At 46.2% G+C, this 24,883-nt stretch overlaps 2 protein-coding genes across 2 annotated transcripts in view; both read right to left on the reverse strand.

Annotated features, from left to right (window-relative positions):
* LOC141103886 (vitamin D3 hydroxylase-associated protein-like) overlaps window positions 1-436 on the reverse strand; it is a 36,742-nt gene extending 36,306 nt beyond the window's left edge. Inside the window, 1 exon segment of the mRNA XM_073593946.1 lies at window positions 302-436. The gene's annotated coding sequence lies outside the window, so the exon portion shown is untranslated.
* LOC141103884 (vitamin D3 hydroxylase-associated protein-like) overlaps window positions 211-24,883 on the reverse strand; it is a 49,099-nt gene continuing 24,426 nt past the window's right edge. Inside the window, exons 7-15 of the mRNA XM_073593944.1 lie at window positions 19,215-19,339; window positions 18,916-19,041; window positions 18,615-18,709; window positions 15,888-15,987; window positions 15,304-15,347; window positions 14,884-14,923; window positions 14,666-14,774; window positions 12,772-12,917; window positions 211-461 (exon numbers count right to left, since the gene is read on the reverse strand). Of these exons, the coding sequence (XP_073450045.1) occupies window positions 336-461; window positions 12,772-12,917; window positions 14,666-14,774; window positions 14,884-14,923; window positions 15,304-15,347; window positions 15,888-15,987; window positions 18,615-18,709; window positions 18,916-19,041; window positions 19,215-19,339 (911 nt within the window). The 3' untranslated portion in view covers window positions 211-335. The remainder of the gene's footprint in view (window positions 462-12,771; window positions 12,918-14,665; window positions 14,775-14,883; window positions 14,924-15,303; window positions 15,348-15,887; window positions 15,988-18,614; window positions 18,710-18,915; window positions 19,042-19,214; window positions 19,340-24,883) is intronic.

Here is a 24,883-nt window from a genome sequence, read left to right on the forward strand (position 1 = left end):
ACACAGACGTCACATGTGATGGAGTACACAGGAGATACGAGGAGGACACAGACATTATATGTGATGGAGTACACAGGAGATACGAGGAGGACACAGACATTATATGTGATGGGTGTACTTAGGAGATGCGAGGAGGACACAGTGAAATTTCTGGAGCATCAGTGGATTTGCACATTCGCTCATCGGATAATGACTTTATTGCACACGAAGAACAATTTATAAATGTTTATTGAAAAATAATCAGAAAACATTTTCTTTACTCTGGAGCTAAAGTCAGATATCCAACAAAAAGTAAAGTAACCTTTCCCCAGCCCCCGACCTATCAGGTCCTCTTCTCATTTCTTCATCTGCCGCCTGTGGAGGGTCTGGACTTCCTTCATGAAACGCAGGCAGAGCTCATCCTGGTACGGCAGAGCCACACACTGTACAGACAGCGGCAAACCCACCCCATCCGCCACCGCCTGCAGAGACACAGAATGGATGACAGGCGGTGAGTGATCAGCAGAGGGACGAAGAGAGTCACCAATGGAGAAGGAAAATGGGCAGCAGGAGGAGGAGGACATACAGGAAAAATACTACAAAAACCTTACACAGCGCATCTCTGCAATACATGCACTATTCCCCATATTTTATCCCTCCAAACATTGCAGGTACAGAAACATAGCTGATGAGCTGGCAGGAAATTCAGTGAGCTCCAAACTCCCTGTGCTCTCTGCCTCGGCTGCCCTAAAATTTCCAAGCACTGGTGTCAGCCCTTCCCAGTTCTCCCCTGCTTGACTGCTAGACTATAGAACACCTTCCCCTCCTCATCACTATAATTCTTTACAACTCCTCCTATCTTCTAATCTCCATAATCCCTCCCACTCTCTTCATCTCCCTAACTCTTCCTCTTTTATCATCTCCCTAATCCCTCCCTCTCTAACTTCTCCCCTCCTCCAATCTCCATAGCCCCTCCCCTTTATCTTCTCCCCTCTCTTTAATCTCCATAATACCTTTCCCTCTATCTTCTCCCCTCCCCTAAACTATATTATCACTCCTCCTCTTTTCTCCATAATCCCACCCCCTATCTTCTCCCCTCCCCTAATCTCCATAATCCTTCCCCCTCCATCTCCTCCCCTCTCATAATTTCCATAATCCCACCCTGTCTATGTTCTTTCCTCCCCTAATTCCTTTCCCCCTGTTTTCTCCCCTCCCCTAATCTCCATTATACCTCCCCTCTATCTCCTCCCTTCTCATAATTTCCATAATCCCACCCCCTCTATGTTCTCCCCTCCTCTAATCTCCATAATCCCTTACCCTCTATTTCCTCCCCTCTCATAATTTCCATAATCCCACCCCCTCTATGTTCTCCCCTCCCCTAATCTCCATAATCCCTCACCCTATAGTAGACGTAGAACCACAAAGCACTAGACGGAGGGCCGGCATGGCAGGGGTTAAAGGGGCTGTTGCAGGATAGGCATGGTAGTTGGCTGATTGGGGCATGGTCTGGGCTGGGTGGAGCTTTGGGGGAAGTGGTTAGGGGACCAGACGGGGGTGCTCTTCAGTCGGTAGCAGCAAGCATGGAACAACCTCCCGCCCTGCATTTGGTGGGTATTTCGGGTTGGGGAATTGGGTGTTCTGTGGAGCCAGATATGGTGATTGGCGGGGTGCAAGGTACTTTTAGGTTCATGCGGGTATGGTGTAGGGACCTGTCTGAGGTACGGCTCCCAGTTGGTGGATGTATCCGTGCGAGTTGTCTCTGAGTCGGTGGTTTTGCGGCTGGAGGCCTTAGAAGTGACTAGCAGGTACGGTATTGGTTTTTATGCCTATTGGGACCTTGTGGGAACTTGTGGCTCTTTTCTTTAATAAACTGTCTGTTCTGTTTTTTATGGTATTGTTCTGTTAATTATTTGTTATTTATATTTTGGTTAATAAAAAGGCTGCTATGGCCAATTTAACTCAAATTTTGTTGTGGTGTGGTTATTATACTGGAAAAGTGGGGTTCTGGTATAGCAGTTAACAAGCCATATTTAATACCATAGTCATGTTGCATTAACAAACTACTTACAATTGTAGGAAAACAATAAAGGACATACAGAGTGTCACACACACATACACTATCTAGCCTTTCTTAGCCAATGTACATTGCCAATAGTATGTACAGTGCCTTTCAAAAGTATTCACCCTCTTGGCTTTTTACCTATTTTGTTACATTACAGCCTTTAGTTCAATGTTTTTTTAATCTGAATTCTATGTGATGGATCAGAACACAATAGTCTAAGTTGGTGAAGTAAAATTAGAAAAATATATACATAAAACTATTTTTTAGAAATAAAAAACTGATAATTGGCATGTGCGTGTGTATTCACCCCCTTTGTTATGAAGCCCATAAAAGCTCTGGTGCCACCAATTACCTTCAGAAGTCACATAATTAGTGAAATGATGTCCACCTGTGTGCAATCTAAGTGTCACATGACCTGTCATTACATAGACACACCTTTTTGAAAGGCCCCAGAGGCGGCAACACCTAAGCAAGAGGCACCACTAACCAAACACTGCCATGAAGACCAAGGAACTCCCCAAACAAGTAAGGGACAATGTTGTTGAGAAGTACAAGTCAGGGTTAGGTTATAAAAAATATATCCAAATCTTTGATGATCCCTAGGAGCCCCATCAAATCTATCATAACCAAATGGAAAGAACACGGCACAACAGCAAACCTGCCAAGAGACGGCCGCCCACCAAAACTCACAGACCGGGCAAGGAGGGCATTAATCAGAGAGGCAGCACAGAGACCTAAGGTAACCCTGGAGGAGCTGCAGAGTTCCACAGCAGAGACTGGAGTATCTCTACATAGGACCACAATAAGCCGTACGCTCCATAGAGTTGGGTTTTATGGCAGAGTGGCCAGAAGAAAGCCATTACTTTCAGCAAAAAAACAAAATGGTACGTTTTGAGTTTGTGAAAAGGCAGGTGGGAGACTCCCAAAATGTATGGAGGAAGGTGCTCTGGTCTGATGAGAATAAAATTGAACTTTTTGGCCATCAAAGAAAACGCTATGTCTGGCGCAAACCCAACACATCACATCACCCAAAGAACACCATCCCCACTGTGAAACATGGTGGTGGCAGCATCATGCTGTGGGGATGTTTTTCAGCAGTCCAGACTGGGAAACTGGTCAGAGTTGAAGGAAAGATGGATGGTGCTAAATACAGGGATATTCTTGAGCAAAACCTGTACCACTCTGTGTGTGATTTGAGACTAGGATGGAGGTTCACCTTCCAGCAGGACAATGACCCCAAACACACTGCTAAAGCAACACTTGTGTGGTTTAAGGGGAAACACGTAAATGTGTTGGAATGGCCTAGTCAAAGCCCAGACCTCAATCCAATAGAAAATCTGTGGTCAGACTTAAAGATTGCTGTTCACAAGCACAAACCATCCAACTTGAAGAAGCTGGAGCAGTTTTGCAAGGAGGAATGGGCAAAAATCCCAGTGGTAAGATGTGGCAAGTCATAGAGACTTATCCAAAGCGACTTGGAGCTGTGATAGCCACAAAAGTTGGATCTACAAAGTATTGACTTTAGGGGGGTGAATAGTTATGCACATTGACTTTTTCTGTTATTTTGTCCTATTTGTTGTTTGCTTCACAATTTAAAAAAAAACATCTTCAAAATTGTGGACATGTTCTGTAAATTAAATTATGCAAATCCTCAAACAATCCATGTTAATTCCAGGATGTGAGGCAACAAAACATAAAGAATGCCAAGGGGAGTGAATACTTTTGCAAGGTACTGTATGCAGTAAGGGGACAGTAAATATCACTCTGTCTTATTCTTTTATAGCTGGTCTACAATTCCCTCCTTGAACAGGACTTCAGACAATAAGTGTTGGAAGCCAAGTGGTATTTTGAGCTGGTTCTTGTAGTGTAGATTTAGTGTCATCCCCGGAGGAGTCCCTCTATGCTGCTGGCTTTTAGAGTTTGTTAGCCATCCCCACATGGAGGTAACCCTTTCTACTTCCATCATCTTCTTACATCAGTTTCTTTGATGGAAACATTTCCTAAAGTCAAACCTTAGATGGCACTATATTATCATACAGCATACATATATCAAAAACTCCCTAATGTTTATCTTTATTGGCCTAGCCTGAGGAAATGTTTGACAGAAACTCCTCTGAAACAACAACAATGTTCCAATGCCATTTGTAGGAGAGATCTTCCCATTTACTCCTAAAAAGCAGCAGATTTATTTTCCGGAGGTCTTAAAAAAAATCTCAATCTGGTTTTATATATACATACTGAGGCATAACTCCTCCCTCTCCTCCTCTGCCTAATCCCTCCCCTATTTTAATCTCCATAACTCTTCCCCCTTCTCATCTCTATAACCCCACCCCCTCTACTTCTCTCCATAACCCCCCCCTTACTCCTCTCCATAACTCCTCCCCTCTTCTCATCTCTATAACCTTATCATCTCTCCATAACTCCTCTCCTCTTCTACCTCACTCCTCCCCTCTGCTCATCTCCATAACCCCTCCCCAACTCCTCCCTTCTTCTCAACACTATAACCCCATCCCCCTCTCCTCCTCGACAGAACCCCTCCCGTCTTCTCCCTTACTCCTCCCCCTTCTCATCTCTATAATCCCACCCCCTCTACTCCTTTCCATAACTCCTCCCCTCATCTCCATAATCCCTCCCCTCTTTTCCCTAACTCCTCTCTTCCGCTCATCACTATAAGACCATCCCACTCTCCTCATCTCCATAACCCCAACCCCCTCTACTCTACCCCACAACCCCTCCCCTCTTCTCCCCAACTCCTCCCCTCTGCTCATCTCCATAACCCCATCCCCCTCTCCTCCTTTCCATAATCCCTCCCCTCTTCTGTCTAACCCCTCTTCTCTATAACCCCACCCCTCTCTTCCTCCCTATAACCTCTCCCCTCTTCTCCCTCGCTCCTCCCCTCTGCTCATTTCCATAACTCCTCCCATTTTCTCCCTAACTCCTCCCCTCTTCTTATCTCCATAGCCCCATCCCCCTCTCCTCCTCCCCATAACCCCCCTCTTCTCCCCTCTTTTTATCTCCATAACTCCTCCCCTTCTCATCTCTATAACCCTATCTCCTCTCCATACCTCCTCCCCCCTTCTACCTCACTCCTACCCTCTGCTCATCTCCATAACCCCTTCCTTCTTTTCCCTAACTCCTCCCTTCTTCTCATCACTATAAGCCCATCCCCCTCCCCTCCTCTCCATAACCCCTCCCCTCTTCTTTTTCACTCCTCCCCTCTGCTCATCTCCATAACCCCTCCCCTCTTCTCGCTAACCCCTCCCCTCTTCTGACATAAGAACAGGAAGTTAGGAGTAGAAGCTGTTTGAATTTGGAACAGGTACATTTTTAAAGTGTAGCTCCAGCCAAAAAATCTATTTTAAGCTTTTTGGAAAACCTAGGGAAGGGTTATCACCCCTGTGACATTTGTTTTGCTGTCTGTGCTCCTCTTCAGAAGATTTCATCTCACTTTTTGTCCCAATGACAAATGTTTTTTGACAATTTGGGGTTTTTAGTGAAACAAGGATTGGTGATAAAGCATCAGTGGAAAGGAGAAACGTTTTTCCCATATTAGCTCTTACAGGAGAGAATTTCCCTTCCTAGGGGTAGATTTCATCTCACTTCCTGTTGTCTCCTTCCGTTTGCAAGTAGGAGTCGTTTGTAAGTTGGATGTTGGAAAGTAGGGGCCTGCCCTATATACTCTGCAGAAATTGGGGCCTTAGGTGTTGTTGTGGCCACAACATTGTAAGCCTTCACAGGGCCCTGCTGTGAAATATTAGATTAAGAATTGTAATTACATGCCCCTGTTGAACAGGGGCAGAAAAATTGGGCCTTTGGTGGTGGTGCTGGTGCCACAACACTGTAAGTCCTCACGGTTACTCTTGGTGGGCGTTGAATTGGGCCCTGCTGTGAAATTTTAGATCAAGAATTGTAATTACATGTCCCTGTTGAACAGGGGCAGAAAAATTGGGCCTTAGGCACTGGTGCTGGTGCCACATCACTGCAACCCCTCACAGATACTCTAGTTGAGTGCAGCAATGAACCCTCCTGCAAAATATTGCATCAAAAATTGTAATTACACGCCCCTGTTAAACAGGGGCTGAACAATTGGGCCTTAGCCACTGGTGGCGTCGCCCAGAACCAAAAATATTCTTACAAGCTATCAGCATGATCATTGAGGAGGAAGAGGATAGTCACTCAGCATAACAGGATAGTCAGCATCAGCATAGGCAGTCTTGAAGGGATCTGACATTTCAAAAAAAAATATTCGGTTACATCAGCATCAGGTGCTTGGAATCTGGTGGTGATCCAAGACTGATTCATTTTTATGAAGGTCAGTCGATCGAGCGAATCGGTGGACAGGCACACCCTGTGATTGGTTACAAAGCCTCCAGCAGCACTGAATGTGCGTTCCGAAAGAACGCTGGATGCAGGACAGGCCAGTAGCTCAATTGCATACTGTGCAAGCTCTGGCCAGTGATCCATCCTCAAGACCCAGTAACCCAGAGGATTTTCGGTGGGAAAGGTGTCCAAGTCAGATCTTGCCCCTAGGTATTCCTGCACCATGTAAAACAGACGCTGGAGATGGTTGCTGGAACCGATCATACCTTGGGGCTGCAGACTAAAAAATTGTCTGAACGTATCTGTCAGATGGCCACCTTCTCCACCGCTCCTTCTTTGACTGACCGAAGCCTCAGCAACACGTTGTCCAGGAACAGGAGTTTGTAACCTCCCAGTCTCTTAGAACGCGTTGCACAGACCTTTCTGCAAGGCCTCCCGAAGATGTTTCATCCTCTGCTCCCTCTGCGATGGCAAGATAAGGTCCGCAACCTTAACCGTGTAACGTGGATCAAGGAGGATTGCCAGCCAGTAACGATCCCTCTCCTTGATACCACGAATACGAGGATCCTTTCACAGGCTTTGCAGGATCAGGGAGGCCATGCAGCGTAGGTTTGCTGAGGCATTCGGTCCGGAGTCCTCTGGGTCACTAAGGACGACATGATCCGCAACCACCTCCTCCCAGCCACGTACAAGTCCATGTGTTTCTTGGGACTGTAAATGATCCCTTGAAGACTGCTGCTGATGCTGAGTGCCAGGCTCCACCTCCATGCTGACACAATCCTCCTCCTCCCTCTCCTCTTCCTGTGTGATCAGCGGGCACGCAGAAACACTGTCTGGATAAAGGGGGCCTTGAGAGGTAAGGAAGTCCTCCTCTTCCTGCCTCTGTTCTGCCTCAAGTGCCCTATCCATTATTCCACGCTGCGTGTGCTCCAACAGGTGGACAAGGGGGACAGTGTCACTGATGCATGCATCCTCGTGGCCTCCTCAAATGGTGACAGGACAGTGCATGCATCCCTGATCATAGCCCACTGGCGTGAGGAAAAAACCAAGCTCCCCTGACCCTTTCCTGGTGCCATAGTCGCATAGGTACTCATTGATGGCCCTCTGCTGCATGTGCAGCCGCTGCAGCATGGCCAACGTTGAGTTCCACCTGGTGGGCATGTCACAGATTAGGCGGTTCTTGGGCAGGTTAAATTCCTTTTGGAGGCCTCCTCAAATGGTGACAGGACAGTGCATGCATCCCTGATCATGGCCCACTGGCGTGGGGAAAAAAAAACAAGCTCCCCTGACCCTGTCCTGGTGCCATAGTCGCACAGGTACTCAGTGATGGCCCTCTGCTGCGTGTGCAGCCGCTGCAGCATGGCCAACGTTGAGTTCCACCTGGTGGGCATGTCACAGATTAGGCGGTTCTTGGGCAGGTTAAATTCCTTTTGGAGGTCAGCCAGCCGAGCACTGGCATTATATGACCAGCGGAAATGCACACAGACTTTCCTGACCTGCCTCAAGACATCCTGTAAGCTCGGGTACCTGCCCAAGAACCAATGCACCACCAAGTTAAGGACGTGAGCCAAACAGGGCACATGGGTCAGTTGTCCCTGTCAGAGGGTGGAGAGGAAGTTGGTGCCATTGTCGCAAACCACCATTCCTGGCTGAAGCTGGTGTGGCGTCAACCACCTCTGAGCCTGCCCCTGCAGAGCTGACAGAATTTATGCCTGGTGTGGCTCCTGTCCCCCAAGCACACCAGCTCAAGCACCGCATGGCATCTTTTGGCCTGCGTACTTGCGTAGCCCCTTGAACGCCTACGGAGCACCGCTGGTTCGGAGGACAAAGCACAGGAAGAGGCCATGGAGGAAGAAGAAGAGGAGGGGGTGGAGGAGAGAGGTGTGTCAGAATCACCAGTAGTAGCATTTTGGAGGCGTGGTGGCTGAACAACCTCTAATACTACTGCACCTTGTCCTGCATCCTTCCCAGCTGCCAGAAGAGTCACCCAATGCGCCGTGAAAGATAGGTAACGTCCCTGTCCATGCCTGCTGGACCATGAGTCAGCGGTAATGTGCACCTTACTACTGACCGCCCTGTCCAGCGAGGCCAAGACATTGCCTTCCACATGCCGGTAGAGAGCCGGAATTGCTTTCCATGAGAAAAAGTGGTGTTGGGGAACCTGCCACTGAGGAACCGCACATTCCACAAACTCACGGAAGGGGGCAGAGTCTACCAACTGAAAAGGCAGCAGTTGAAGTGCTAGCAATTTAGCCAAGCTAGCATTTAACTGCTGGGCATGTGGATGGCTGGGAGCAAACTTCTTTCGGCGGTGCAGCAGCTGGGGCAGGGAAATTTGCCTGGTACAATCTGACGTTGGTGTACTGATAGCAGATTGCCCGCAAGTACTTGGCTGTGGCACACCTAATTCTACACCTTCATTCCTCTCAGTGCAGGTCTCAGAGAGGACTGAAGGTATAGTGGGGTTGGAGATCCCAGCTGATGAGGAGCAAGGAGAGGTCCTCTTTGTTCTTTGGTGTGGGTCTTTTAGGTACGCTTGCCAACGAACTGCATGGCAGGTCAACATATGTCTGGTCAAGCATGTGGTGCCCAAGCAGGTGATGTTTTGGCCACGCGAGATACGCTTGAGACATAAGGCCCGTACACACGATCGGACTTTTTGACAACAAACATGCAAATTAGCTGTTTTGAAACAACATCCGACCGTGTGTACGCTCCATCGGACAAACTTTTTCTGTTTCCATCGGACTTTTGTTGACTGTGCGAATGCACAAACTTTCCGGCAACAAAAGTCCGATGGAGCAAAGTCCAATCGTGTGTACACAAACGCATCGGGCTTTTGTACAAACTACAGTACGCAGCCGCGAGAATGTTTCTACGACAGGGTACTGTACATCTCACGCTGGCTGCAATAGGAAAAACACATTTTCCTACTGCGGCGGGCGCGAGAGGGAATTCCCCTCTCGTGAAATACCAGGCCCTTCGGTCTGTTATGGATTTTAAGGGGAACCCCCTATGCCGAAAAAACGGCATGGGGTCCCCCCAAAATCCATACCAGACCCTTATCCGAGCACGCAGCCCGGCCGGTCAGGAAAGGGGGTGGGGACGAGCGAGCGCCCCCCCCTCCTGAGCCGTACCAGGCCGCATGCCCTCAACATGGGGGGTGGGTGCTTTGGGGGAGGGGAGCACCCTACGGCCCCCCCACCCCAAAGCACCTTGTCGACATGTTGATGAGGACACGGGCCTCTTCCCGACAACCCTGGCCGTTGGTCGTCGGAGTCTGCGGGCGAGGGGCTTATCGGAATCCGGGAGATCCCGGCCCCCCACCCTTTGTGAATGAGTATGGGGTACATCGTACCCCTACCCATTCACCTAGGGAAAAAAGTGTCAATAAAAAAACACAGTACACAGGTTTTTAAAGTAATTTATTAGGCAGCTCCGGGGGTCTTCTTCCGACTTCGGGGGTCTTCTTCCGACTTCGGGGGTCTCTCTCCGGCGTCACCTCCCGGTGTCCGGATTTTCTGCCGGCTCCTCCGCTATCTTCTGCCGGTCTTTTGCTAGCAGTGGCCCAGACTTCTGGATCGTCTTCATACCTCTTCTCTTCTTCCGATGTTGACACAACGCTCTCTCCAGCTGGAATGCTCTCTGAGCGCTCCGCAATGGGCTTATATAGGCGGTGACCCCGCCCCCCTTATGAGGTCACAGTCCCGGGGCATGCTGGGACTGTGATCTCATAAGGGGGCATGGTCATGTCATCCAATGACCACGGGCTCGTCCCCACCCCCTTTCCTGACCGGCCGGGCTGCGTGCTCGGATAAGGGTCTGGTATGGATCTTGGGGGACCCCCACGCCATTTTTTCAGCGTAGGGGGTTCCCCTTAAAATCCATACCAGATCTAAGGGCCTGGTATGCCCCTGGAGGGGAACCCATGACGGTTTTTTATTTAAAATTTGGCGTGGAGTTCCCCTCTCAAGATTCATACCAAACACAGTGCCTGGCATTGGCAGGGATCCAAGTCGGATCCCCGCACCAGTGTGAACCCGGCTCGCAAGGTGTCAATCTCGCCGATAAAAGTGGCGAGATTGACACAATATCAGACAACAATACAGAAGTTGACCAAAGGGTGATGGTAAAGAGCTGAAAAACCATGTGATTTGGCGAAAGTTGACTGGAAAAGTCCTGCCATCTGTATGCAATACAAACTTATGGCCAACACCCTTTGTACAAAAATCCAAGGGAAAGTTTGTACAAAGTCCTATCGTGTGTATGGGGCTATATGTTGCAAATAGCAGCGGTGGGATCTGATGCACTTGTCTCAAAAAAGGCCCACACCAAAGAACTTTTGGAATAATGCGCAGAGACAGCAGCGCCCTGCACATGCGGAGCTCTGCGGTTTGATGCAGTCGGTGAGCTGCTCTTAAGCTGTCCCCTGGAGGGCATCCTGCCTCGTTAGTGATGTGCCTCCTCCTCCCCCTCTCTCCTATCAGGCACCCACATGGAGTCAGTGACCTCATCATCTCCTCCCTCCTCATCACTGGAGCAAACCTGGCAGTATCCTGCAGCAGGGGGAACATGACTGCCAGATTGCTGTCCTTCTTGGGCACGCCCTCTGTCTGGGCTCACGTTACTGCCTTCCTCTAGCTGAGTACCATCATCGGAGCCTTCAAAACGCTGGGCATCCTCCTGGAGCATGTACCCAACACTGTGGTCAAACAGTTCGGGGTACTCCTCAGGAGGACATGGTGGCCATTGAGCCGAGGGAAGAGGCCGTTTTGGCAGCTGCTTTGCCAGACAATGTACCCTGAGCCTGGGTGAGGGAGGATGAGGATGAGGACGGCTTGGTCATCCACTCGACCAAGTCTTTAGCATGTTGCGGCTCAACATGGCCAGCTGCCGAAAAAAAGGACAAGCGTGTCCCACGGCCACGTGCTGATGAGGATGCACTGGGTCCACGACCAGCACTGTTGCCTCTAGACACAGAGCCTGCTTGCCCTCTTTTATTGGCTTGTGACTGTCTGCCTCTCCTTGTTGGCCTTCCAGACATACTAATGGCCTGCAGTAAGATGTAGCTGCACAAAACTGGGATGTATATATATATATACTGATACTGCAGCTAGCAGAATGCCTGCCTGTGCTATTAATAGGATCAGAAGAAGAACACCAGCACTTGTCTTCAGGTAGCTATAGGTGCAACTGTGCAGGGTACACAGTACACTAACTGTAAATACTTTAAGAGCCTGCCTGTGCTATTAAAAGGATCAGAAGAAGCACACAAGCACTTGTCTTCAGTTAGCTATAGGTGCAACTGTGCAGGGTACACAGTACACTAACTGTAAATACTTCAATAGCCTGCCTGTGCTATTAATAGAATCAGAAGAAGCACACAAGCACTTGTCTTTAGGTAGCTATAGGTGCAACTGTGCAGGGTACACAGTACACTAACTGTAAATACTTCAAGAGCCTGCCTGTGCTATTAATAGGATCAGAAGAAGCACACAAACACTTGTCTTCAGGTAGCTATACTGTAGGTGCAACTGTGCAGGGTACACAGTACACTAACTGTAAATACTGTAAAAACACCTGCCTGCCTGTCAGTACATTAGGAAGAGAATAACAGGAACAGATCTAGCTAAACTGAATACAGTGTGTGTATATATATATATATATATATATATATATATATATATATATATATATATATATATATATACACACAACACCTGGGATGCATATATATATATACACAATACACTGTAAGTGCAGCTGACTCGCCTGCCTACTCTAATGACACTGTGTCTCTCTCTGTCTATCTATCTCTCTCTGCCGCCGCAACACACTACACAAGGCCGCCACGCAGGCGGCCTTATATAGTGTGGGGCATGTACTAAACCCCCTGAGCCATAATTGGCCCAAGCCATCCTGGCTTGGGCCAATTACGGCTCTCTGTACACACGGCACTGTGATTGGCCATGCATGCGGGTCATAGTGCATGCTTGGCCAATCATCAACCAGCAATGCACTGCGATGCCGCAGTGAATTATGGGTCGTGATGCGCCACTCGAATTTGGCGCGAACGGCCCATATCGTTCGCAATTCGACGAACAGTCGAACAGGCGATGGTCGAGTCGAACATGGGTTCGGCTCGAACTCGAAGCTCATCCCTAGTCCTGACATACACTTTCACTGGAAGACGACAACAATTCCCATCATTCCCAGGATACACAAAAGATTTCACATACAGGAGGAGGAGAGGCCACAGCCTGGAGATATGGGGGGTCAGCAGTCACACTGGGGTACAGCGTCCCTATGCCCCCCCCGCACTGTATTCCTCCATAATATACAATATAATATATACGGACTACAGGAATGTACAGGAGTTCCTCCCGCCTTGTATTATCAGATCAACTTACTTTTCTGAAGAGTTTGTCCCAGACATCGTTATCGTATCCCGTGTAATGTCTCAGGGCCTCCTCGTCTTCTGCCGTGACGGAACCCACCGGAACCACCCCAGCCGGGAACTGGAGTATATTGAACAGCATGGTGTATGAGCAGCTCACTGAGAACATAGGAGGAGATTATTACCATACACATACCTCCCAACTCTCCCTGATTTTCAGGGACTGTCCCTGATTTGGAACAATGTCCCTTTTTCCTCCTCATTTGTCCCTCAGTTTGGTCTGATCTATATAGTTATATTAAAAATGCACTTTTTTTCTTTCAAAAAGTGTTTCCCAGTGCTAAACATTTCATCCGATTTCTAAATTGTTGCATTTATAAGCTTCAAAGCCATGTATAAAGGAATAGTAGTGGTAAAAAAAAAAAAGCACTTGTGGGTGTAACTAATCTTTAAAAAAAAAAACTCCTTTAATGGGGCGTGGCAGGGGGTGTGTCCTAATCAAGAGGTTTTTTTCAGGGGGAACTTGGTGGAACTCAGTTCCACCACCTTTGGCTCAGACCCTTGGGGGGGGGGGCTGCTCACCAAAATCACTTGTAAACACAGAAGTCCAGTTTCTGTGTTTACAAGTGACAGCTCTGCACTCTGTGTGTGACCCCCCTGAACTCTGCACTCTGTATGTAATGCAATCCTGGTATTTAATGCCCCTTTAAGACCCTCCTACTGTTCGAGAAATTGAAACTGATCACACCCACTATTTGATGTGATTTGGAGGGTGTGTTTGGGTGGAGGGGTTTTGGGGTGTCGTGGCTGAGTTCCAGCACCTATTGTTTGAGAAAAAAAGCCCTAGTCCTAATCCTACATACTTTTGCTAATAGGTGTCCCTCATTCCCATCTCAAAAAGTTGGAAGGTTTGCATACATATTACATACAGGACCAGATATCATACCTCTGCCCACTGGGAGGCGCTGTATGGTGGGGGAGGGGAACAATAATAGTTATCATTATTCAAGAGAATAATCCCACCAACCTCCAGAATAAGAACAATCATAATTCACCATCACAACACAATATGACACATCATGACACAATAACAATACAAAACACCACAACCTGACACAATACAATACAACACATGACACAATACAACACAACATGAGACAATACAACAAAACAAAACATGACACAATACAACACAACATGACGCAATACAACACAACACAAAATGACACAATACAATACAACATGACACAATACAACACAACACTACAACACAACACTACATGACACAATACAACACAAAATGACACAATACAACACAATACAACACAACACAGCACAATACAACACGACACAATATAATACAAGACAACATGACACAATACAAAACAACACAACACATTATGACACAATACAACACAACACAGTACAACATGGCACGATACAACACAAAATTACACAATACAACACAATAACAACGTAACATAATACAATACAACACAACATGACACAATACAACACAACACAACACAAAATGACACAATACAACATAGCACAATACAACACGACACAATGTAATACAACACAACATGACACAATACAAAACAACACAATACAACACAACACATTATGACACATTACAACACAACACAATACAACACAACACAGTACAACACAATACAACACAACGTTACACAATAGAACACAATACAATACAACACAACAAGGCACAATACAACACGACTTAACATGACACAATACAATACAATACAACACAACAAGGCACAATACAACACGACTTAACATGACACAATACAATACAACACGAAACATGGCTTTGCACTGGTACACTCGGCCACAATGCCATGTTAAGTCACTATGCTGTGACATCATACAATAGAAATTTTTACCTAACAGCTTTCCTGGATAACCGCTATTGAAGGCCGGGCCTAACATCGGGGCGAGGAGAACATCCAGATCCAACTTCCTCCATTCACTGATAAACTCGGCCTGATATTCCTGAAGAGGACAAGACAACATATCATCACAACATCTGATCAATGACAGGAGGGCCAACACTTGGCACAAGAGCTGACACTCAGTATGAAAACAAATGACGTTATATTACCTCCACTGCTGTCTGATGCATCCAATGTTCCTGTACAGACCTGAGAAAGGACAAATCTATAAATCACCAACACAGGAGACCATAATAGTGTGTGACTGTGGGGGAGGGGACATTAGAGTGTAAGCTCCTCTGGTACAGAGACTGATGTGACTGGCTCAGTGATCTCTGTACAGCACTGCGGTATATGTCAGAGCTATATAAATGTATAATGATAATAATAATAGTGTGTGACTGTGGGGGAGGGGACATTAGAGTGTAAGCTCCTCTGGTACAAAGACTGATGTGACTGTGGGGGAGGGGACATTAGAGTGTAAGCTCCTCTGCTACAGAGACTAATGTGACTTGCTCAGTGATCTCTGTACAGCACTGCGGTATATGTTAGAGACATTCAGTACAAAGGAGATGGTTTTGGCGGCTCACCTGGCACCAGCAGCAGCAAGTACCACCCTGGAGATTCGCGGAAACTGGAAAATGAATGGAAGATTGTTGAGTGGAATCTGTAATGTGGCTGAAGAAGAAGTGACACGTTTGGAAAACGTTTTGATATTTTTAGCTAATCATTGTAATGACTGACTATGCCGACCCTTCTACCTTCTCCTGTATTTTTTACTTCTATCTGTAGGACTTGTCACAGCCCCATGTATGAATGGTTCCTCCAATTACAGTTCCCACATTTCCCCAGACGTGTGCCAGGGCAGGTAAGACTCTCACTGGCTGCGGCTCTTCGGAGAAATGTGGATGAAGCTATATGGTACCAGGAGCCGAGCTTAGACATGAAGTCTTCTCTGCCATGGCAGCCGGGGGTAGAAGGAGAGAACAAAGTATTGCAGATTGGGGGTCACCCTGTACTTGGTTTAGCAGAAGTTTAGTGTCCTGAATAAGTAAAATTGCCAGCGCGAGGGCCAAAATAATCTATCCTAAAAGTACTGAAGGAACCACCAACAGAAAAACATACACAGCGTGCCCGCTGCAGATCTGATGTCTGTAAGTGTATGGATGCTTACTATTGGATGAAGAATGAATGACAGGCTCTTCTTCACTGCTTTAGGAATCTTGCATAGAAGAAACATGACCCGTAGATGTGGGTCCAAAATGTCGTCTTTACTGGCGGGAGGAAAAAATGGACAAAAAGTGAGTTTGTGACCTACCACAGAAACTAACCAATTTAACGTGAGTTTACCAGACCCAGTGAGAGACAGCCTACCCACCCCTATACCCAGAACACTGCAAAATATCAAACCTACCCACCACAGCATCCAACACAATAACCAACCTACCCACCACAATCCTCAACACAACATCCTACCCACCAAAACATCCAACCTACCCACCACAATACCAACCACAATCCCCGACACAACATCCAACTCACCCACCAAAATATCCAACCTACCCACCACAATACCCACTGCAATCCCCAACACAACATCCAACCCACCCACCCACCACAAAGCATCCGACCTACCCACCTCAATACCCAACACAACATCTGGCCTACCTGCCACAAAACCAAACACAACATCCAACCTACCCACCACAAAACATCCAACCTACCCACCTCAATATTCAACACAACATCTAAGCTACCCACAACATCCCACCCACCACAGCATCCAACCTACCCACCACAAAACCCAACCTACACACCGCAAAACCCAAAACAACATCCAATCCATACAACACAACATCCAACCCACTCACCACAATACCGAACCCAACATCCAACCTACCCACCAGAATACCTAACACCCAACCTACCCACCATAAAACCCAACACAACATCCAACCTTCCAACCACAAAACCCAACACAACATCCAACCCACCCACCACAAAACCCAACACAACATCCAACCTACCCACCACAAAACCCAACACAACATCCAACCTACCCACCACAATACCCAACACAACATCCAACCTACCCATAATAATACTTGTGACGGGAGTCACTTTGGGCAGGGGGGGCAAAGAACCCAAAATATCTTGGAGAGGTTGGGAAATCCTTGTTTCAGCTCCCCATGTACCTCCTATGTCTAAGTTACCCTGTGTCCATTAGGGGCATAGGGTGACTGAGAAAAATGATGGACAGCTGTTTAATGGACAATGAGAAGGTGGTTACTTAAATGTAACAGTAATATTTATCCACAATATCCTACAGGATATATATAAAGACTATTCCTGGTTTCTTTGATTCTTAACTCAACATGGTAATTGAAAGAGCTGATCACAGGCCTTTAGAACTGTGTAGGAGCCGGACAGTCTTCTCCAACTATAGAGGGGGGAGATCACTGTTTGTATCATTAATTGTAATTAGCTTCTGCTATTGTGTAAAGGTGTCTTGCGTTTATATTTATGATAAATTTAATTGTGTTCATGAGCTTAAAGAGGACAAGTCTGTCGTGAAAGGTCATGCCTCTGAGTCACCTAGGCTGTCTAAATGATTAGTTAATTAGCTCATGTTAATTAGGTTTCTGGTTACAGTTTGTATTGTCATTCTGGTGTATATATATGTGTGAGATCTCAAAATAAACAGTTCATGTCCAGCTTTGTAACTGAGCTAGTCTCATCTGGTTCTTACAATATTCGGCTATAAAATCTGTTATCTATATTGAGACTGTGAGGAAGCGGTATATGACAAAAGCACTCAAGACGAGTGTGGGACGTTTCGTTATAATACCCAACACAACAGCCAACCTACCCAACATCCAACATAGCCATCACAAAACTCAACACAACATCCAACCTATCCACCACAATACCTAACACCAAGCCTACCCACAATAAAACCCAATACTACATCCAAACTACCCACCACAAAACCCAACACAACATCCAACCTACCCAACATCCAACCTACCCACCACAAAACCCAACACAACATCCAACCCAGCCACCACAAAACCCGACCCAACATCTAACCCACCCACCACGACACTCAACCCAACATACAAACCCATCCACCACAACATCCAATACAACATCCAACCCACCCACCACAAAACCCAACACAACATCCAACCCAGCCACCATAAAACTCGACCCAACATCCAACCCATCCACCACGACACTCAACCCAACATCCAACCCACCCATCACAACAAAATCCAACACAACATCCAACCCACCCACCACAAAACCCAACACAACATCCAACCTACCCACCACAATACCCAACACAACATCCAACCTATCCAACATCCAACCTAGCCACCACAAAACCCAACACAACATCCAACCCACCCACCACAAAACCCAACACAACATCCAACCCAGCCACCCAGCCACCACAAAACCCAACATCCAACCCACAAACCAGGACCCTCAACCCAACATCCAACCCACCCACCACAACATCCAAACCACCCACCACAACATCCAACACAACATCCAACCCACCCACCACAATACAAGTCATACACTAGAATGGCAGGATTCGGTGTATTCAAGTGGTCGGTGTATGAGCACAATGCAGGACCAATTTAGGAACAGCAGAAACCATCCATCAGCTTAACTGCAATCCCAGCAGTGAGTTAATACAGAGAAGACATATAAAGATCTATAGAAATGTTGCACAACCTCGCAGTAGCCAATAACAATACAAATTCTATCAAATGTCCCTTTACAACACAACTCCACAACCTCCCATTCCTTCCAGCACAGTCAGATTAGCAGCAGAGGACTTCTGATTGGTTGCTATGAGTTATGGCACCATATAATACTTAGAACCTACAATTTATCTGCCAGCGTTCTGCCTCCATCTCCGAGCAAAACCTTCATATACAAGTCCAACATATCGTGCACTCGTGGCACTCTGAAGGGGATCAGCTGAGGAGACAATACAAGTATTATGTTGGTATCTTTGCATCGCTGTGTCTTTATGTTGTGTGGACTCTGTATAACATCAGCTCAGCGCTCAATGTGTTACTTTTACCTCCCACTGATACCCCTCACAAGAATATAACATATGAACCACCATATGGTGGTGGCTTCTACCATACATGACCCCACAAACCCAAAGTCTGACCACTCACCGTGTGTCCGGCCTCCTCTAGAAGCTTCTTTGTCTCCAGCAGAATGCGCCTCATACTGGGGTTTGGCTGAAAGAATCCATCTTCCTCATAATATCCGATACGGAGAGGCTTATTACTGGAAAACTTCTACAAAAGGCAAAGTGTGGTCAATGTACTGGTCAGAGAATACAGAGAAAAGTCAATCCTCGGCACCATCACCCTCCTAATCCATGGACAGATATAAGACCCATTGTCACTCTCTGCTGATTAGTCAAAAAAGCTAATGCAATACAACCCACCTGTAGATTAGGCCTCCTTACCTCCTCATTGAAGTAGATAGGGGGTACATTGGGGTCGAGTCGGAACAACTCATCACACAGCAGAGCTCTCAAAGCCAGAACCACACTGTCCACATCTTGTGCCATTGGACCAATGCACGTAGACACTGAAATGTGGAAAACCCAGTTAATGTGATTCCCCACAACACCCCAAATGTGCCCTAAACACACACCTAAAATGTGCCCTAATAACACCGAAAATACACCCCAAATGTGCTCTAATCACACATCCCAAATACACTTCAAATGTGCTCTAATCACACACCCCAAATACACCCCAAATGTGCCCTAAACACACACTCCAAATACACCCCAAATGTGCCCTAATCACACATCCCAAATACACTTCAAATGTGCTCTAATCACACACCCCAAATACAGCCCAAATGTGCTCTAAACACACACTACAAATACACCCCAAATGTGCCCTCATCACACACCCCAAATACACCCCAAATGATGCCCCAAACACTGACATGGACATTCATTGTACTGTTCATTTAAGCACAAGAGAATCCATTTTGTTCTCACTGTTGAAATGTGTTCTGTAACCTTCACCTAACACACAGACACTTCTCCTACTAAACGCTCTCTACTCCCCCCTCCCTTTTCAAGGTTTAACTTTTGCAATTGTTCTATTCGCTAGTTTTTAATAATATATTTCTATTTGTTAGCTTTTAATAACATATTGCTATTTGTTACTTTTTAATAACATCTCACACCACCCCTTTCTTATCTATGTATAAAATAACATGTAATAATACATTTTTCACTGAACGGACATTTTAAACACAGTGATTGAGTCCTGTGAATCTGTTCCTGCAGCTGCAGTATTAACTTTGTTTTAGAGTCCCAATCAGAAATCAGTCATATCAGTCTTGGCGAGCCAGCCAGGAGTTTGGCAGAGTCTCCAGAAGGAACCGCGCTTCGATCGGGATCATCGGGAAACGCAGACCTCAAATGCCGGCTAGGTAAGCTGCCCTTAAGCTTGCTATATTTCTGCCTTTTCCTATGTATCCTAACTGTCGGTTCTCAAGGAAACCAGACCACTCTCGGACCTTTCTGGTTGGGTAACGTGTGTGTGTGTGTGAATGTGTTTGTGTCCCCCTTCACGGGTTGGACTGTGTGTGGATAGGGAAAATCCTCTGCAGTTCCCTGCGTTGACTCCTTGTGGGCGACCTGGGTCAGAGGCGCAAGGTAGGGTCAGATAAAACTCACAGAGAAGAGAAGAGACGAGGAGGGTCTCTTAATGAGTGTTTTGTCTATTGTCATAAACCCCTTCTATCCACGTAGATAAGTGGAGACTATTCTTGTAAATCTGCAGATTTGCTGTACTATTTGTTTTAGAGGCAAGAGGGTATAGGCACAAGTAGAGAAGAGAGAAGACTGGCCAGTCATTATGGGCATTAAATTAATTAAGGGAATGAAGGGAGAGAGGCCTTCAGAAAATGCCCAGCGCAAGATGAGCGCTAGAGAATATATGAACCGAAGGTACGGTTCTGCCTATACTGAGCCCCTAGATAAATGGGTAGAATGGACAAAGGGAACAGCTAAACCTTTAAAATCTGAAGGGACTTTTGATTTAAAAGTATGGCAAACTTTTCTGCACGATTATGGCCCACTACTGTGCAGTGAAGGAACGTGGAGAATAGCTTGCACATGGGAGACAGAAGCTAAAGTAGCAAATCAAACTGGCTTGACAGAGATATTTAATAAAAGTACTGCCCAAATTTACTACGTTTGGCCAGAAGACTCTGTAGAGGAGGACCCCCCACCTTATGTGGCTGTCAGTTTGGCTTTAAGGGGTCCAGGCACAAAAGCAAAAGAATTAGATTACATGGAACACACAAAAGATGAGCTATGCAATATAGTAGAGAGCAGAGGTTTAACAGCCCCATATCAACCTACAAAGAGGGATTTGGCTCGTATCCTAGAAACTGATGATTGGCATAAATCAAAAGGCACATATGCAAACCTAGATCTCTCTGAACTTAAGGCTTTGGCCAGAGAAAGAGAGATAGAGTCTGAACTTCCAGAGCAAACCATAATTTCCAAATTGTGGCAGCAAGATGAAGAGAGAAGGAAGGGAGATGCCAGCCCTTCTGCCCCTGGCATAGAGAAATCTGTTGCAGTTTATCCTGTCAGAACCCAATTAGTTTTTGAAGGTGATGCTGTTGACAGTAAGTCTCAAATTAAATGGCATGTACCTTTTAGTCCCCAAGATATGAGAGCCATATTAGAGGGATTGGGAGATCCTAGAAAGAATCCAATAGGGTTTGCAAACAAACTTAGTGCTGCACAGGAAGCGTATGAGGCTTCTGCTACTGACATTCATCAGCTTCTTATTAAAGCAGTGGGAAGCAACATGTCTGGCTATATACTTAAAGAATGTGGTGTAGACGTCAAAAATCTAGGTAAGATGGTTAGTGGACGGGAGGTTTGTGAGAAATTGAAGGAAAAATTGCCCCAAATATATGGACAAACCAGACATGCTGAATTTATGAATGCTAAGCAAGGGAAAGAGGAAGCAGCAGGGGCTTATTGGAGGCGGTTAAGTGAGATGGCTGAGGAAGCAGGCATTAAAATAGAGGAAGAGAAGGCGGGAGAGACTGCAAGTCCATCTACACAACTGGTGAAACAAAGGTTTCTTGATGGTTTAATACCCCAGTTGAAAGAAAAGTTGTTCACAGCAAGGCCTGAGGCAGGCAATATGTCTATTCGAGACGTCCTGCCTATCCTGTTGTCCATAGAAAACAGGATTAACCAAAAAGACAGCAAACCCAAGGTAATGTACATGGGGAAGCAGAGAGGAAAAGGAAGAGGAAGAGGCAAAGGCAATTTCAGAAATCATGGCAATCGGGGACCAATTATATGCTACAATTGTGATGGGGAAGGACACATAGCCAAATTCTGCCATCTTCCTGACCGTAGACGAGAAAAGAGCTTAGAGGCACCTCATGTTGATCCCAGTTCTCTGCCAAAAGCAGTGGATCAGACATAGGAAAATGGCATGCCAGTATCAATCATGTTAAATAGGGGAGACAATGGTCCCGAGGCCAGAGTAAAAGTATTTTTACAAGAACTCCCCTATCCTGGAGGAGAAACAGAATTAACCTGTTTAATTGATACTGGTGCAAGCCGAAGTGTTTTTAATCTAGAGGACTTACCTCCAGGATTATTATCTACAAATGTTATCTCTGGTGTTGGCCTAACCGGGACCTCTACTGATTTGGTTGAGTCCAAGCCACTTAAACTCAGGCTAGGACAGCAAACAGAAATTGTCACTAAAGTGTTAGTTTCAGACACAGTTCCTACCAATCTTTTGGGAGCTGACATTTTGAACCAAATTTTAGCAAACATAGACTACACTCCTACAGGAGTCCAAGTGGTCAGTAGTCTATCAGGAGAAGTTTTAAATTCTGCCTGTGGAGTATTTTTAATCCAAGACTCCACTCTGCCATTTCCACCAGAATTGAAAGTGATTCCCACTGAATTATGGGCCACCAGCAAATATGATGTAGGTCTGCTGGATTGCACCCCAGTCATGATAAAAATTAAACCAGGAGCCCATCTCCCACAGATTAAACAGTACCCACTGAGTATTGCTCAGACTGAGGGGATAAAGGATCAAATCACTCAACTGAAAGCAGCAGGGGTTGTTGTACCAATTAAGTCCCAGGTCAATACACCCCTGTTCCCAATTGCAAAGAAGCCAGACAAGAAGGGTGGGCAGGTGACATATCGCATGGTGCATGATTTGAGAGCCATTAACAATATAATAGAGGCAGATACCCCGATCGTGCCCAACCCCCGCACTTTACTAAGTGGAATACCTGCCTCCAGCACCTGCTTTACAGTGATTGATCTTGCAAATGCTTTCTTTTCGGTGCCCCTGCACCCAGATTGCTGGCACCTTTTTTCATTTACCCATGATGCCCAAAAGTTAGCATGGACAAGATTGCCCCAAGGCTGTGTGAGTAGCCCCTCTGAATATAATACTGCGTTAAAGCAAGTATTGGACCAATGGTCCCCCTCACACCCAAACACAGTTTTGCTTCAGTACATAGACGATTTGCTTATTTGTTCTGATACAAAGGACATTTGTAGCAGAGAAACAGTAAGCCTTCTCCTGTTTCTCTATAACAGTAACAACAAAGTTAGCAAAGATAAGCTACAATACTGCCAAGAGAAAGTGATCTTCCTGGGTCACTGCATTTCACATGGAATCCGTCACCTAACCCCAGATCGAGTTAAAACTCTACAAAACTTTGAGAAGCCAAGAAATGCCCGGCAACTACGTGCCTTCCTGGGGTTAGTGGGATATTGTAGGGACTGGATTCCAAATGCATCAGAACTTATGGCTCCTCTATATGAGGCTACCACTAGAAACCCTTTCAAACTCACATGGGACAATGAATTGCAGATGAAGGAGCTTATTAAAATTTTGTCTGAAGCTCCCGCCATTGGACTTCCTGACTATACTAAGACTTTCTCGTTGTTCTGTCATGAAGTCAATGGATTTGCTGCAGGTGTACTCACCCAGCTACATGGAGACAAACAGAGGCCTGTGATGTATGTATCAGCCTCATTAGACCCTGTCATCAAAGGCTCCCCCAGTTGTATGCGAGCCATAGCAGCCTGCATTTTGCTGCTAGACAAAGTAACGGAGCTTGTACTAGATTCTGCTCTGATCCTGTATGTGCCACATGCAGTACAGGAAATCATGAATCAAGTAAATACTAGACATGTGTCTGCCAGTAGATTTGACAAGTACCAGTCTGCTCTTTTTGCTCCATCGAATTTAACAATCAAACGATGTGTTACTTTAAATTCGGCTACTCTTCTTCCTATAATTGATGAGGAAGATGCAACAAATGGTACTGATGTAGAACCTGAGAGTTTTTCTCATGATTGTATGGCTCTTAAAGGGCCTCTGTCACACCAGCAAAAGATGAGCCCTTATCAGATTGTGACACACACTTATTTGTAGATGGTTCCAGATTTTACACTGACGATGGTCAGTCACACACAGGGTTTGCTGTAACCACTACAGACACCATTTTACATCAGGAAGCATTGAAACCCCAGATGTCAGCACAGGAAGCGGAGTTGTATGCTGTAGTCAAAGCATGTCATCTCCTAGAGAATCAAAGGGGAAATGTTTACACTGACAGCAGATATGCATTTGGAATAGCCCACGATTTTGGGCCTATCTGGAAAGCACGGCACTTTCTGACTAGTGCAGGGAAGCCAGTGAGACATGCAAAACTCATAGAGCGGCTATTTGAGGCCTTTCAGAAACCAGCAGAAGTTGCCATCTTGAAGGTAAAAGGGCATGCAAGGGGAAGTGACATGACAGCCAGAGGAAATGCTTTAGCGGACCAAGCGGCAAAGGATGCTGCCCTTATGGCATTTGGAGTCACACCCACTATAGGGGTCGCCCAGGTAGCGGGGACAGATTCCCCTCATCAAGAGCAGTGGGATGTAGAAACTCTAATTCAGTTGCAGAACCAGGCCCCTGATGAAGAGAAGGATAAGTGGATCAAATGTAATGCTACCCAAAATCAGCAGGGCCTGTGGAGCGCTGACAACAGGTGGTGTCTACCCAGGAGTTTGTACCCAGTTTTAGCACAGCTGGCACATGGCGTCAG

The sequence above is a fragment of the Aquarana catesbeiana genome, linkage group LG07 (genome assembly GCF_042186555.1).
Source record: "Aquarana catesbeiana isolate 2022-GZ linkage group LG07, ASM4218655v1, whole genome shotgun sequence".
Lineage (NCBI taxonomy): Eukaryota > Metazoa > Chordata > Amphibia > Anura > Ranidae > Aquarana > Aquarana catesbeiana.